This window comes from Carassius auratus, unplaced genomic scaffold (assembly GCF_003368295.1).
Source record: "Carassius auratus strain Wakin unplaced genomic scaffold, ASM336829v1 scaf_tig00217765, whole genome shotgun sequence".
NCBI lineage: Eukaryota > Metazoa > Chordata > Actinopteri > Cypriniformes > Cyprinidae > Carassius > Carassius auratus.
The window spans coordinates 74,259-91,001 of NW_020529232.1; the positions used below are offsets into that span (position 1 = coordinate 74,259).

General features: G+C 37.0%; 1 protein-coding gene across 2 annotated transcripts; it reads left to right on the forward strand.

Annotated features, from left to right (window-relative positions):
* Nucleotides 1-3,154: 3,154 nt before the first annotated feature.
* On the forward strand, nucleotides 3,155-14,750 carry LOC113102781 (bromodomain-containing protein 2-like). Of its 2 annotated transcripts, none has more exons than XM_026265859.1 (12): nucleotides 3,155-5,219; nucleotides 8,201-8,495; nucleotides 8,629-8,766; nucleotides 8,930-9,074; nucleotides 9,884-10,083; nucleotides 10,207-10,671; nucleotides 10,757-10,885; nucleotides 11,756-11,989; nucleotides 12,113-12,375; nucleotides 12,464-12,786; nucleotides 13,904-14,032; nucleotides 14,125-14,750. In XM_026265859.1, exons 1-12 carry the CDS (start codon nucleotides 5,188-5,190, stop codon nucleotides 14,253-14,255), a joined length of 2,484 nt encoding a protein of 827 aa, XP_026121644.1. In that variant the 5' UTR covers nucleotides 3,155-5,187; the 3' UTR covers nucleotides 14,256-14,750. The 2 variants fall into 2 exon arrangements, with proteins under 2 accessions (XP_026121644.1, XP_026121645.1); XM_026265860.1 differs by having other exon boundaries at nucleotides 3,156-5,219; nucleotides 11,756-11,977.
* Nucleotides 14,751-16,743: the final 1,993 nt, after the last annotated feature.

The window sequence follows — 16,743 nt, forward strand, 5'->3', positions numbered from 1 at the left end:
ACAACCTCAATTCCACATTAACTATTAGAATATGTGAAAAGTATTAGTGTTATCCAAAGTATTATATTCTGAAGGTTTTCAGTTTTGTTTTTCCATCATCCTGATATTTGACATGACACAATTAAGAATGGTTCTGAGTAAAGAAATAAATCACCTCTCACTGTTTGGATGCAGTCAGAAGCTCACATGATGAAACAAAATGCTTTACTCAGATATATAACAATAGTGGTGAGAAATATGAGAAATATAATCTGCCTCCATGACTGAAGCTTCTGCCTAATCCAAAAGTGATTGCATACTGCCAGATGGAAACTGATAACTGTTAACTTTGCTTGGCTCAGTGTTAATGTGTTGTTGCTGTGCTTCCCTTTCAGAGTTATGGCAACATATCTGTGGGTATATTAAAATACATTGGCCACTGACCCACATTGTAGGTCTTCACTTATATCTGATGTCTCATACAACACATCTGAAAAAGAAAGCACAAATAAATGGACTAAAATATAACAATCTTAGTAGACAGTTTAAAAGCAAATATTTATATTACAACATTTAAGAGAAATATACTCAAAATGCCATTTATGTGAACCAAATGCTTAAAATGTATCACAAAAGCTACAGTGTAATACATATATCAAATGCTCCTGTGCTTAAAGGGTTTGGTTCAGCTTTCTTTCCACACATCATTGCAGAGGTAAATGTGACACAATTCAACAGTGGTTCTGCATAGCAACACTTCACACCTGTGCAGAGTAGAGCTATTGAGGTTCATTGTGTCTGTGTTCAGAATAGAAGTGCAAATAGCTGTTAGAATCACTCTTAATAGCTCCATAATTATAGCTAGTGACGTCAAAAGTCTGTTAGACCTCAAAGAATGGGCTTCTTGCACTCGTTGCAGTAGTGTTGGACGTGCCTCTGTAAAATAATTGACTGAAACTGTATCAGGGTAAACATTTTATTTGGAGAATATGTTTTTATGATCTAGAAGGCTTTGTCTGACAATAACATAATTCTGCTGCTTAAATCATTGCTGAATTGAAAGATGAACATACTGGTCTGAAGCACCTTAAAGGATATTTTTTTTTAGAAAAATCATGTTAAAATGTAAATATAAAATATGGAACATCTGGCTTTTGGGGAACATTTATGTTTTAATCTTAAAATCACCGTTTAGCACAATAAAAATCTTAATAACACATATTATTTGCACATAGTGACAATTGACATGTATATCAGAAGCGTTGTCTGGGCAGGGCAAGAAACATCATCAAGGATGCCTCTCACCCTAACCATGGACTTTTCACCCTCCTTCCATCCGGCAGGCGTTACAGGAGCCTACGCTCTCGAACTAGTAGGCTCAGGAAGAGCTTCTTTCCCGAGGCTGTGACACTCCTGAACGCCACACCACCAATCTAACCTGCACCTGCTCTTTTACTGCACTGGTCACAGTACTTTACATACATGTATTGCACTACTCATATTGCACTGCACATGGTTAAATCCATTACACTATAAACTGTCTAAAGCTGTTACTGTACAAGCACAGTAAACTATTCTACAAAAAATATCATTGCACTACTGTTATTTTGCATATAATTGTTAAACAATACTTTTGCACACTCATTCAACTGTATTTATTATTACTTTTATCAAGTTCCTGCTATTCATAATGTATAAATATTCCTTCTTTGCTCTGTTCATAATGTACATACAATCCCTACATTACATTCATATTGATATTCTGTATATACTCTGATCAATATTGTATATAGCAACTCCACTGTACATTCTGTATATCATAAGCTTTACTTACTCTGCCCTGTTATGTATATATACCACTATATTCTTGCACTTCTGGTTAGATGCTAACTGCATTTCATTAGCTCTGTACTTGTACTCTGCATAATGACAATAAAGTTGAATCTAATCTAATCTAATAATCACCTTAGCAGTCTGTTTTATTAATTTAAGAATTTAATTGATTTACAACACAAGCTATAAACTTAATCTTGCCTATTGGCCGTATAAATAACATCTGCAGTATATGTTTAATTTGAGCCTCTGAATTTAAGTGTTTTTTCTTTCTTCCTCAAGTATGAGCTCATATTCTCACTATATCAGATAAGAGCCATAAAAGCCTGATGTATAAAATAGGCTTATGATATTTAAAAACAAACAAACATTTTTTTTATTTTATTTGTCATTTTCTTTAAAGGTTCTTTAAACTAGTCCATTTAAACAACAGATGCAAATGGATATAACACCCCTCACCTAAACCCAATCACTGAGCATTAAAGTGTAAAAGTGTGTGCTTTCCTTCAGCGCAGTGTCATCAGGCTATTAGGAAAAAAGAGTGTGTGAGCGAGTGCCTCCATAGCAACCGTTTCCCTGCTGGCCAAGTCTTGTGATGCTGAGTCAGACTGGGTTAGTGCTGTCTGTGTTCACTTGTGTGGGACATGAGTGACAGGCCAGGCTACAGTACTTTCCCATTCGTCATGCTGTTGTTGTTAGATGTAAGACAACATAGTCAAAGAACTATCTGGTAATATTTAAATGTATTATTAAAAGGTAAACCTACAAAGTCATTTTTGAGAACCACAATTATGAAGAATTCACATTCTCTCTCTCTCTCTCTCTCTCTCTCTCTCTGTATGGTAGCTTTTATTGGTTTTATAAATTAGTTAAAATGATAATTAGCCTATTTGTGCCCTGTTGTAAAAAATATATAACTTGGATAATGTATCCAGCAGATATCTCGCTTCTTTCCCAGGGAAAACATGATAGTAGGAAATTGTTAGCCTGAATGCAATGTGTCGCTTTGGATAAATGCGTCTGCTAAATGCATCTTTTAATTTAATTTATTCTAAGTACTTGTTTGCTTTAGTTATTACTAAAACTTATTTCCAGTTTCAATGTAGCTATACTTTTTAATCAGACAAAATAAATTAGTCACAGAACAAGTTTCCAGTTTTAGCTCAAAGAGCCTTCGGTGGGGTTTCGCGTGGAAGGGAGTCGAGTGAAACTGCGCATGCGCAGAGAGGATTCCATTCAAGGGAGATGAAAGCTATTGATTACGTGGATTTTTCGTGCTCCTAATAAACTTTTTGCCAGGAGGTTTTCTAAACGGAATTATTTATTCAGAGCATTTGGAAAGGGATCGAATGGAATTGGATTATATCATCCAAGGAAATAATCTCGGTGCAAAAATATCCCGGTTTAATGTTTTGCCATGGCGCAATGGTTCGCGAGACACGTGACCGACTCTATCCAATCATGGTGTGACAACGACAGCCACGTCTTCTTTGTTCTGGATTTATCAACGTTACTGACTAATTACTTGTTTAAAGTTTATGGATTTTTTTAAATATCGCGTATTTAATCGCTAGGAATGCTTTCGTATTCAACGTATATTAAAAAGAAGACTTGTTCTCGGAATTTCCTGCTTAAAACCAGTTGAAGCCACGCGAGTACTGGTGTGTCACATGACTCTCCCTGCCCCCACTTTGATCCAATGAAGAGGAGGATGAAGAAGTCGGACATGTTTGAGGGAAATGTGTTGAATAAAGAAACGTGGCCGAAGACAAGAAGAAAATCAGGAATTTACCCAAACAATGAGGAATTCGACATATATGCTTTTCCTTTTTATTTTTAATTCACTTAATCTGGATAGAGGTATATGTTAGAAGATTTAGATTTATTTTTAGAAAACAAAATTCAGTTGTTGTAAAACATTGTTAACAATTCAAATCAGGCATTTTTGGTTTAAATAATTTATAGATAACGAACAATTTGACCGGTTTAGCGTATTTTGTTTCCCACAATCTGTGACATTGTTTCAAATCTGTAACCTTGTCGTGGGGGATGGGCGGAAGGATATTTGACTAAAACCCGTTGTTAGGGTTTACACTTATAAATCGTTTAAAAATACAGGTTATCGAATCGTTTTAATATACTTTAACATTGGTTGATGGCTTCTGGAAGAAAGTCTTAATTTGTGTATTTCAAGTGTCCTCTTAAAAAAGTATTCACAGCTTATTTGAAAACCTCGACGCGATATTAGTACTGATGGTCTTTTATTATAACAAACACACATTTGAGGGAAATCATGCGTATTTTCGGTGTTGTAGATGATTTTGACTTTGGTAGTTAGAGCTCGATTCTGGCCTAATCGCGGTAGTGTCTTTTTTCAAAGTTTTGTGTAACTTTTTAAAGTAATTCGAATGTTTACGTAACTTTAGATCAATTTAACAGAGTTTAAACCTATATTTGCGGTAATTGTCTTTAAAACTACGTGTCGTCGTTTGAAAAACCGAAGTTGCTGCGTCATTTATGAAGGACACTCCTTGAAGGCCATGTTGGATCGACACAGAGAAAGGGCATCGGCTTTTTTGTTTGCTTGAGAGTCTGAGTTTGCTAACGTTAGGTGTTTTCTTACACTGGGTTAAAAAGTCAAGTTTTTACTGAGACCTAGCGTTGTTTTTGTATATTTTAGGCCTCGGATTTGCTGTTTTACTTTCGTTCTACTTCCTACTTTACATCACGAGGTTGCCTAGTTTAGATGTTGGGGATTTTATGTGGTATTTTTGTAATTTTCAGGCAGTGGATGAGGAGCGGGCTGTAAGCCGAGGGGAGCGGTATGTGTGCGTGCCGCATTTGTCTGTTACGCGTGACTGATCGGCCGGGCCAATGGCGTGTCTCCAACCTGTTCTCGATGAGCGCGCCTTAGTTCTGAGCAGCCAATCCGCGAAGTCTGTTGACGTAACACAGAACTGTTGAGAAACGCAGCATTTCTGGAAAAGTTACCGCGTCTTTGAGTGTTTTAAATTGTTCGCCGAAATGTTTGACTGACCGTTTGTCTCATGTCTATGGTAGTGGCATTGCTTAGGCAAGTGTTTTTTTGTGAAATAATCTGGTTTAAATCCACAAATCGGTCGCCGGGGGATACGCGGGCGCAGCATATTTGATTTACAGCTAGAGCAGACCAATAGAATTCGCGTAGGCGTGTACGTTTGGCGTTCCATGAACCAATGGAGCCGTCGATGGGTTTATAAAAAGACGGGCGGAGCCTTTACGTCGCCATTTCATTGTAGCTCTGAGCAGGAGAATAGAGGAAGTCGGGAAAACAGGGTCAAGAAACTCCGTTCCGCGAGCGAAACCGGTTTATAAACAGAGTACGGATCCATCCCGATGGAGACGGCTATTTGCCCGCCCTTTGACAGGTACCGGTTGGAGTAAATGGCATTGCACTTGTTCTGTGAACGAAAATGTTGTTGGAACATAGTCATAATTTGGCATCGCTCGGAATTTATTTTCTTTTAATCACTTGCGAACTGTCGCTATAACATCAGATGAAAGACTGGAGTATTAAGACGGCGTTGACTTAGACTTTCCAATGATACTGATGTTGGAGAGACTATTTTTCAATGTTAAGTTAGTCTGCCAAGTTTTTAAAGTCTGAGTTTTAACGTGCAGCTGGGCGCGTTTAGTGCCCAGGCGCGTTTTCGCTCCATGAAACGGGCAGATAGTTTATTTACAAATGTTCTGTTCGTGTTAAAGGCTGTCGAGTTGGAGCAATACAAAACCTATTTTTCACATGAGACTCGATTGAGTTGTATAAGTGTTCCTGGGTCGTTTCGCGTGGAGTGCTGGGGTGCGAACGGGAAATTAGCTTGGTTGGCTAACTAATGCTAACGGCGACCAGCATCTAGTAGTATTTTCTAGCATTCAACATATTCATTCACAGCAGTGATTGCTGACTCTTTATTATAAAAAAAATTAGACACATGTGATTGGGGACTCAAAAGTGTGTTCTGATACATTAATAAAATTGTGGTGCATTGATCCGTTCTTCCGCTGATGTCTTATCTTGACCATGTGAGTTTTTCCGTTAGATTATGATACCGGGGTTGTGGTATTAGATCGATGGTTCCATACGATTTAACGTTAATTTAGATAGTATGTACTTGCATATTTAGTTCGCAAGGCGGTGATTAAAAACTAGTGATTATATCTCAGCATTGGGTGTTATTTTTGCTTTTGGTTTAATGCTGTGATTGTTCTAATTACTTTATATATATTTTTTGACCGATTTTAGTTTCGCCAAAGGTTTTAGTCATTCTGAAACTCCTCTATTATTGCGCTTCCGCCTCGCAACACGTGGACTTCTGTCAACATTTTCCACGCGTGGAGGCCCCAGCTCTGTGCTCGAGCCTCTTTGATCACATCACGACTCATTTTAGTGTCGAGCGCCAGTGATTACTGAAATCTAATGGCACAACAATCATTTGTGGGGTTGTTTCGCTTTTGGTTGCTTAGCAACTCAAATAGTTGAAGGAACCGCATGAAGCCTGCCATCTGCCCCCCTCTTGACAAGCATGCACTAGATGGGACAGAATAATTAGACTTATTTGTTTTTATTTTTTCCAAACATTGTTTGTATGCCAACATTTAATTTGACTGAAAATAAAAGTTTTCAAATGTGAACACTGTGTTTTTTTTTATCATTTAGCACTGTTTATATTAAACATTTAACTCCAAGTTTCTTTAGAAATTTAGCTTAATGCGCTTAAATTAACTTGACCCAAAATTTTAAGTTTACAAATGTGAATTGAGTTGATCGATATGTATTTACTAAGATGACTTCTCTAGAAACAGGCTGTCTGCATTGGTATTCTTTAGTTTGTTAAATGACACTCAGTCCATACTGGGGCAGGTATGAAAACCTTCACTTACAGACACTGACTGGAAGGCATTAGTGCAACCTCTCTGCAGAATGAGTGAACACCCACTTAAAGTGTTTTGTCTCTGCAGTTTTTGTTATTAAAATCAAGTAACAGCTGCAATGGCTTTATAAATGTTGCATCATCTGTGCAATCCCAATATACACTGAATGAATCCCAAGAGGATGCACATGTAATAAATTGGATGCTACCAACAAGTTCCCTTTAAAGTGTTCAACGATTAGGCTTCAGAAGGTAAGTCTTAGTGAGGAAGTTCGGTTCAGTTTTTATATATATATATATATATATATATGTGTGTATATATAAAAAAGTGTCCGAAACCTAAAGTTATTAACCTGTTAACTGTCGCCTACGTTGACTATACTATATTACAATCTAATCTAATCTCGACAAACTATATATCGTTGGAAAGATCTAAGACTCCCAAATGTATATTTTACCAATATTTTTTGTTAAAAATTATGTAGGAAAGTAATAGATTAATTGATGACGTGTGCACCCTCAGAAATCTACATTTACAAAAGGAGTTTTGACCTTTGTTTAAAAAAAAGACTTCCTCTGCCTTTTTCTCTATCACATTTTAGAAATCATCAGAAGTTATATATCACTTGAAACATAAAATCTCGAAATTCATCCTTTAAAACCCATTTTAAAATCAGACATTGCATTACCATGTAAATGGCACATCAAAATCATGTTACAAAATGTTTTCAGTCATGAATTATAAAAATGTAGGTTTGTATCATCATGCTCATTCAAGTCTATCTTCAAAAACGTGAGTGACAGTTAACAGGTTAAACACCTAAAGTGTTAAATGTCATACAATCCTATATACATGTATATTCATTTTTTAAATAATGATATTATAAAGTTACGAACCTTATTTGCAATTATGAATTAATATCTGAAGAAAATTATGTATATAAAAGCAGTTTAAATTTGATAATACTTTAGAGAAGTTTTTTTTTTTTTTTGAAGGATCAATTAAAATAATGTTATTTATTAACGGTTTGGAGGGAAAACCTTAGGGTGAATAATTACATTTTTCCAAAGGACGGGAATAATTGATTCATCATTCAAATCTCATTGGCTACTTCCTCAGATAAACACACATGTAACCTTATCTGGGTTAATAGGTCTTTTTAAAGCCCCGCCCCCAGTTTCCCGCAGGACAGTGGTTTAAGGGTGTGGAATGTGTACCAGCATAACTCACCCATGCCGGGACAGATAAATTGCTGAAGGGGCAGTTGTGTCTTCATGCATGGTCCACATAAGCAATATGTTCTATTTAGTCAGAGTTTAAGTCATGACGAGTCTACTGTGATGATGTTGACTTTACATTTTTAATGCATGTTTCATTTCATTCAGTCACAATGTTGTTCATTGTTCTGTTTCTATGTATAGTTAGATAATTAGTTTATTATCTCCATGACTCACTCTCATCTTCCTGTTCTTCATAGCTCTCTGGGCGGGGGTGACGGCATGCAGGGGGTCATCATGATGGAGCAGAGCATCTCCACTCCCGGCAAACGCATCCGCAAGCCGTCGCTGCTGTACGAGGGGTTTGAGGGACCTGCTCTGCCCCAGATGCCTCAATCTGGACCCCCTCAACCCCCTGTTCAGGACCCCGCTCGACAGGGCCGCATGACCAACCAACTGCAGTTCCTCCAGAAGGCTTTGCAGAAGACGCTTTGGAGGCATCACTTCGCCTGGCCTTTCCATGAGCCGGTGGACGCTACCAAACTCAACCTGCCTGTAAGATCCGGGACTTGTTATTAGACTCTGTGTTCAAATATTAAACAAGATGGCATATAATACCATGAGTTATGGGTCTAAACTCAACCGTGTGTTTTTCTGACTTAATAATGGCTTGTATTGTCTCATGCAGGATTATTACAAAATCATTAAACAGCCCATGGATATGGGGACTATCAAAAGAAGACTGGAAAACAATTATTACCGCAGCGCCAGCGAGTGCTTGCAGGATTTCAACACCATGTTTACCAACTGCTACATCTACAACAAGGTCAGTCAGTAAGTCTATGTTTAGGTGAAATGTTCTGGAAGCGCTCAGACAGTTCTCAGAGCTTGGATTTATTTTGTCATAATACATATTATGGAGCAATTACTTGCATCAGTGGTATCGTCTAGAAATACCATGTGATCTCACAGTCGTCTGTTTATTACAGCCAACAGATGACATTGTCCTAATGGCTCAGTCTCTGGAGAAGGCTTTCCTGCAGAAGGTTGCACAGATGCCCCAAGAGGAGGAAGAGATTCCTGCCCCTGTCCCGAGGGGCAAACAGGGCAAACCTCAAAAAGGCCATAAATCAAGTAAGAATGGAGTGAAAACAGATGATAAAGTGATTAACTGATGAAGACAGCAGTTGACAGGATTTCTGTGGTCATGGTTTCTATAGCTACCCGAAAATAACATTTATAACATTTATTGTGTGTGTGTGTGTGTCTATATATATATATATTATATTATATTATATTATATTATATTATATTATATAAGTTCTTATAAATACATTATACATTTTATTTAATTATAGGTATTTATATAATGTAATTATTTTATTATATGAATTGTAATATAATTATGTAAATAGTTAACATGACTAAGTAAAATTAAATTTTAAATATATAAACATCCTTTTTTGGAATATAATTTTTGTAACTTTTGGAATTCATTTGTAATTTGAAAAATGTAAAACAAAATAATTTAAAGAACAGAAACTATTTAACAATAAACCTAACTATATAAAATAAAAGTATATTCAGATGTAGAAAATTAGCAATTTTCAGATATTAAAATAAATGAATGTATTAATTGTTTAAATGTTGTATTTGTAAAATGTAAATTTATCACCTATTACTTATATGAAATTCAATTTGAATTCATTTATCACTTGTTTGAAAATATAATAAAAAAAATGATTAATTACAATTGATTTGCATTAAAATTTAATTGATCCTGGTGTTTATTAGCTGTTTGTCTGCCCTCAACTAATTGCTCTTTTTACACGTTCTCTATTTGAGCAACTTCAAATGTTTTGCATAAAATTCTACTGGTGCTGATGTTTGGCTGTTTGTGTGTTTTCATGCTCATTCATATCTTCATTTTTTTTTTTTTTTAGTCTCAGGTGGATTCACGACAGCTCATCAGGTCCCTGCGATATCTTCCGTGTCCCTGTTGGCCTACTCCCCTCCGACTCCAGACACCCCAGACTCCGTCTTCTCCACCCCACCGCAGACGCTTATAACCAAGACTTTGCTTCCCACTTTACACAGCACCCCTGCACTGATGGGCCTACCTCCGACCCAACCGACTGCAAAGGTAACACCACCTCTTTCCTAATCACATCTGTTTATGCGTATCAGTTTTCATATGCTGCATAACCTAGTTGGAATGCCAACATACAGTTTAGCTCATTCTTCTCCATTTTTTTTTTTTTAATAGAAAAAGGGTGTCAAGCGCAAGGCAGATACGACCACCCCCTCCACCACAGGCATGCCGCTCACTATAGGTGTAGGTGGGATGGGTCTCAGCATGGGCGGAGGTGACTCCCTGCTCACACTCTCCGCTCTGGGTGGCGACCCCAATCAGAGCCTGTCCCTGGGCCTGGGCATGGGCCTTGGTGGGGGCATGGTTGGAGACAAAGTACCGGCAAGACGAGGTGGCAGTGGAAGGCCCATCAAACCACCACGAAAAGACTTGCCAGACTCCCAGAACCAACATCAGCCGGTGCGGCGCGGGAAGATGAGCCAGCAGCTTCGGTACTGCAGCACGATTCTCAAAGAGCTGCTGTCAAAGAAGCATGCGGCCTACGCTTGGCCCTTCTACAAGCCAGTGGATGCTTCCTCACTGGGACTGCATGACTATCATGATATCATCAAGTATCCCATGGATCTAAGCACAATTAAGGTGTGTATAAAGATGTTTAGATGTGTTGCATGATAATATGAAACCATGTGCATGACGAGACCTGATGATCTGCTCTATCTTGCAGAGGAAAATGGATCATCGGGAGTACAGGGATGCATTGCAGTTTGCTGCTGACATCAGGCTAATGTTCTCCAACTGTTACAAGTACAATCCCCCAGATCACGATGTGGTGGCCATGGCTCGAAAATTACAGGTACAGATACTTGCACTTATATTAAAATACATTTAAGTCACTTGCAGTTCCACATGAGTCATCACTTAATGTGATTGGTTGTATTTGACTTCATTTAGTTTTCTAATTTATCATATTTATAATACACTTAAACACTCCCAACATTATGAAAACTGGTAAAAGCTTTGTGAAATAAGACAATAATTTCATGCAAATCAAGAGTAATTACTCATTACCTTGTGATTTCGAACCCTTACATTGTGTGGCATTGTAAATACTGCAGACTTTCACTCACATGCTTATTCATCTACCCTGTCTATTAATTCAAAATTATTTTTTTTCTATTAAAATAACAGAAAAGACTTTGTATTGTACCACAGAGGGTGCCTATGTGAATTAATTAATCACAATCATAAAAAAAATTATTATCACTAAGCAGGTTTGCATATCAAATTTAGATGCATTGCATAGCTTAAGTGCCCTCAACAAGGAACAAATGGACCTTATTAAGACGTCATCGGTAATCAGTAAACGTCAACATATTTGCTTGTTGTGTATTCAGACCACCAGCACTTTATTTACCGTGAAAATACATGCATGGTTTCCAGGTTGGGAAGGTTTAGTAAAACACTTTACTCTTTAAGGGAATCAAAACTCTGATTGGAGGATTCAAACTCTTGAGATCTGGAAACTTACCAATGTTTGTTACCAATGCAAGATAACAGAATTGTCTAAAGAAAAAAAAAATTCAGGATAATTAATTAACCAGCGGGCCAATGTGCTTTATTAAGTTTAATTGAGAGAACAGTTGAAATATATGATTAACTGTGTAGCTTCCCTTGATAACCCATTCAAAAGCTGAATATTAATAATGTCTTCTCTCTGTTTCAGGATGTCTTTGAGTTCCGCTTCGCCAAGATGCCAGATGAGCCCCTGGTGTCCCACACACCTGCGTCTCTGGGCGGTGGCCTGGGCGGTCACTCCTCCTCTTCCTCCTCCTCTTCCTCCTCGTCATCAGAGAGCGACGTGAGCAGCGAGAGTGAAAGCGAGAGCAGCCCGAGCTCCGACAGTGAGGAGGAGAGAGCGAATCGCCTGGCCCAGCTTCAGGAACAGGTGTGTACACAGGTAGTGACTGAACTTTTCCAGCAAAGTCTGCTAAACTGGCACTGACAGATTTGACGTAGTCATACATTACTGAGAGCTGTTTAGAAAGAACACAGTGACACTCACTCACTCGCTTGTCTGCAGTTGAGAGCAGTGCACGAGCAGCTGGCCGCGCTGTCCTCTACACCCATCATCAAGCCCAAGAAGAAGAAAGAAAAGAAAGACAAGAAGAAAAAGAAGAAGCTGGAGAAACATAAGCGGGCCAGGAGTATGATGGAGGATGATGCCCTCATCCGGCCGCCCAAAACACCAAAACTCTCCAAGACACCAAAGAGCAGGAGTAACAGCAAAGCGGCGAGCTCCACTCAGAGCAAGAAGACCTCCAATAAGAAGAGCAGCAAGAGCAAGTATGTCTCAAACACTGATTCTGTACAACTCATTTAAACCCCAATGTCAGCAAAAACTTTAACTTGTCCTTTTTTTTTCTCTCTCTAGATCCTCAAAGAAATCTCAAGCCCCTTCTTTTAACTCTCAAATGAGCCAAGGAGGTCTCACGCCACACTACGACTCTGAGGAGGAAGAGGAGACCAGCCCCATGAGCTACGATGAGAAGCGGCAGCTCAGTCTGGACATCAACAGGCTGCCGGGCGAGAAACTGGGCCGCGTCGTACACATCATCCAATCACGAGAGCCCTCGCTGCGTGACACCAACCCCGAAGAGATCGAGATCGACTTCGAGACGCTCAAGCCGTCCACGCTACGTGAGCTGGAGAACTACGTCATGATGTGCTTACGCAAGAAACCACGGAAACCTAGCGGTGAGAGCATTCAGACCAGGGTTGTCCATTTATCCATTGGGAATAATTTATTAATTGCATAGATTGATTACTTAATTCTATTTATAATTTGGAGCAATGTAAATATGGAGGAAAAAATGCATTCAAATATTAATTAGTTTCTTGAATTAATCGAATGTTTGAATGAATCTGATTAATGTGATTAATTAAATGGATTAATTTGCATATTATGTTATTTATATGAAAAAAAAAGCTTAACTGCCCTAATTCACACCATTTGCAGTTGATTTGCTTTAAACGATAAGAGTTTTCTGAGAAAAGGAGATTCTTGAGCAGCTAATGGGAATCTGATACTAGACTTTAACCCATAATGCATTGTGTTAGCCCCACCTTTCCTGGTTTTATTCAGCACTCTTTACAGGTAGAGAGTAATCTGCCCTTTACTCTTCCTGTGAACAAACACAAAGCCGTTCTTTCATACCTCCACTGATGTCAGAAAGAGTTATCGCTGAAGTGACTCATGTATCAATATATGTGCACGGTTAAATAAATACATGCTAAGAGGAAGAAAATAGAAAAATACACTACTGTTTAAATATTTGAGGTTTATTGGATTTAAAAAAAAGGTTTCTTAAAGAAACTCTTGATAAAAAATAGTGTAAAAACAATACTATAGTGAAACATTATTGCAATAAAAAAAAATAACTCTTCTCAAATTTAATATAATTTTAAATGTAATTTATTCCTGTGTATTTTCAGCATAATTTCTCCAGTATTCAGTGTCACATGATCCTTCAGAAATCTTACTAATTAATTGATTTGATGACAATATCAACAATGCTGAAAACTGTTTTGCTGCTTAATATTTTTTGGAAATTCACTGTTCTCCAATGAATAAAAAGTTTATTTAAAAAAAAAAAAAAAGAAAAAAATAATATATATATATATATATATATATATATATATATATATATATATATATATATATATTCAAATAAAAATATTTGAAAGAAAAAAAGGCAATATAAATCTCTTTACTGTCACACTTGTATAGGTAGAGACTCTCTTGACTGATCATCACATAATGTGCATCTTATATCATGCTGTGAAGACTGAATGTGCTTCTTGTGGTCTCCAGTGTCTGTCAAAGGCACTGCAGGGAAATCCCGTGAGGAGCTGGCTCTGGAGAAGAAGAGAGAGCTAGAGAGACGACTGCAGGACGTCAGCGGCCAGCTCAACTCTGCCAAGAAACCACAGAAAACCAAAGGTAGGGACCGAGATGCTTCTAAATGATCACCGCTGATTCAGAGTCGGGTTAATGGAGACTAACTGAATAACACGTCTCTGTTTCTGTCTCAGTGGAGAAGCCCACCGGGGTGGAGGCTCAAGCCGTGGCGTCTCGTCTCAGCGCCAGCAGCTCCAGCTCAGACTCCTCCTCTTCATCCTCCTCTTCCTCCTCCTCTGACACCAGTGACTCAGACTCAGACTGAAAGAACGGACATCAAATAAAACATGCACTCCAGCCCAGAATAGAATAGCGTTCTGCTCTTGATAACAGTAACTAATGAAATTATGTTTAAAGAAGAGCAGTGTTTCTCTTTAGATGTGTAGAAGCAGGTCAGAGAGAATTCTGGGAAATGTTGGACGGAGAAGGAACTGACAGAACTTTCTGTTAGTTCAATCCTTCTTTACTTTGTTGTATATACATGTACAAAGATATATAAATATCTATTTTTCTTTTATAAAGAAGAATTTTAAGCTATTCCCTGGTAGGGAAGAAAACGAAAATCTCACTTTTTCTTTTGTGAATATTTTGTTGCCCCCCCCCCCCCCCTCTTCGTTTGTCTCTTTAGTAGTTTGTCCTAAAGAAAACAAAAGGCTTGGAGTGGAAGCTGCTGTCACTTTTGTGTGCATGAGTGTGTGTGATGTGTGCCGTTGAATCCCGTGGTTTTCTCTTTACACACTGCGCACATACATGGATCTGACAAAACAAAGCTCTACCTGTTCAAATGGCATCTGTACAACCAGAAGTTATGAGAACAGGGAGAAACGTCACCCGTCTCTGTCCAGTGGGGCGAGCTGTTGGCTTTAGTGGCGTGTTTAAACTTGAATCTGATAACTTTCCACCCAGCCTGCTTTATTCCCTGTGGTCAACTGAATGCATTCAAATCCTCCAGTGTTTAAAATACAAACATGCAGAATCTTGCTCTTTGAAATTAGCTGGGCAACATGAGTATTCGGTTTATTTGTGGATGCATAAATTATTTCTACGTTCATGTGGTTTCGGTCACGATTTCTAGAGCATAACAGAGTCTTAGATGCACTATGAGAGGTGCATAGCTGCTTGATTAGGTGTTGATGTGAATACTGTTTGTAAATCTTGGTTTTTGAGTTTCTGGTTTTGTTTTAATGCACAGTTTATGGTTTTAACAGAATTACCCTCATATTTAGAAATTAAATACTTGGAAATATAGTTTCAGTTTCATAACGCAACAAATACCTGACGTTTGTAATATTTTTATTTTATTTTTCAAAATTTGTACATATGTACGTTTCATGACTTCGCAGCTTGCATATGTCAATATGACCTGATTTCTGTTTCCTGCATAATTTTTTTTCTTTGTTTTCTACTTTCTTTAGCTCTTCTCTTTAGTATTTTGGCTGTTTTTTCCACGGCGCATTGTGTGTTTTTTTTTAAGAAGACAACAGCAAAACATAACCACGAAATGAAACCTCAAGCTGTAAGCATCATCTCAACCGATGCTTCATGCGATCATTATTCTCATCTGAAAAATGTCACGTTAATAAAAAGGGGGAGATGTCCTTAAAACAAACTTGTGGCTCAGTGTGTTGTTATTTTAGGTGCAAGCTATTTCATGATCTCATTTCTATATGATTTTCAGTGGAATATTTATTGCATCTAGGCATATTATATTTAGTTTAAACCATGAAAATAAAATTGCTACTTTAAACAAAATATATATATATAAAAAAATTATCTCAGCTAATTACTTTAATAAAACTATATAGACAATAAAATAACTATTAAAATGGCTTTAATGTATGGATATAAGACATTATTTTTTATTTATCTATATATTAAAGAGATTTTATGCATGTATATATTAAAATCAGTGCAGTCAAAATATTTTTGCATACAAAATTAAAGTTTTTGTTTACATTATGTACTGTGTATATTATGTACAAACACATACAGTATATATTTTGAAAATATTTATTCAATTATATATTATCATATTCTTATATTTTATATTATATATAAATATATTTAATATATACATATTTTTCTTAAATGTATACATGCATGTTTTTGTATATAATAAATATACACAGTATACACCTATATTATGTAAACAAAAACTTTTATTTTGGATGCAATTAATCGTTTGACAGGATAAATTAAAACATAAGTTATAATTTATTTATGTATTAAACATGTAAAAATGCATAACACAAATCAAGATATTATCTTGAGCTACATCAGAAGTTGGCAGTAGATGTTTTTGTCCGCTGAATATCGTCAGTATGTCAATTAATCCTGTTAGCATTAACATCTGTTAGCCTGCTAGCATCCCCGTTCATCTCGATGACACTTCCCTAGACAGTGGTGTGTTGTGCTGAGAGGTAAGTGTTATATTTGGGTAACATAAATGTAAGTATAGATTGGTTTGTGTTATTTAGGTCAGAGAGTAAGTTAGTTAATTGGGTTGTCAAACTGAGCTGTTAACTATTGTGTAATTTAGTTAATTCACACTTAATGCTCTTTGATTTGTATTTTAATTTATTATAAAAAATGTTTAAATGGTAGTGGTGTGAAAAGATGTTTAAGAACAAGATCTTATTATTGAAATGTGTTTTAGTCAAGACAAAAAAAAAATTGTTGAAAGAGTGTTTACAGTCATTGTACTTTTTGTTCCTGGTCTCTGCGTGATTGATACTAAATCATGAGGAAGTATC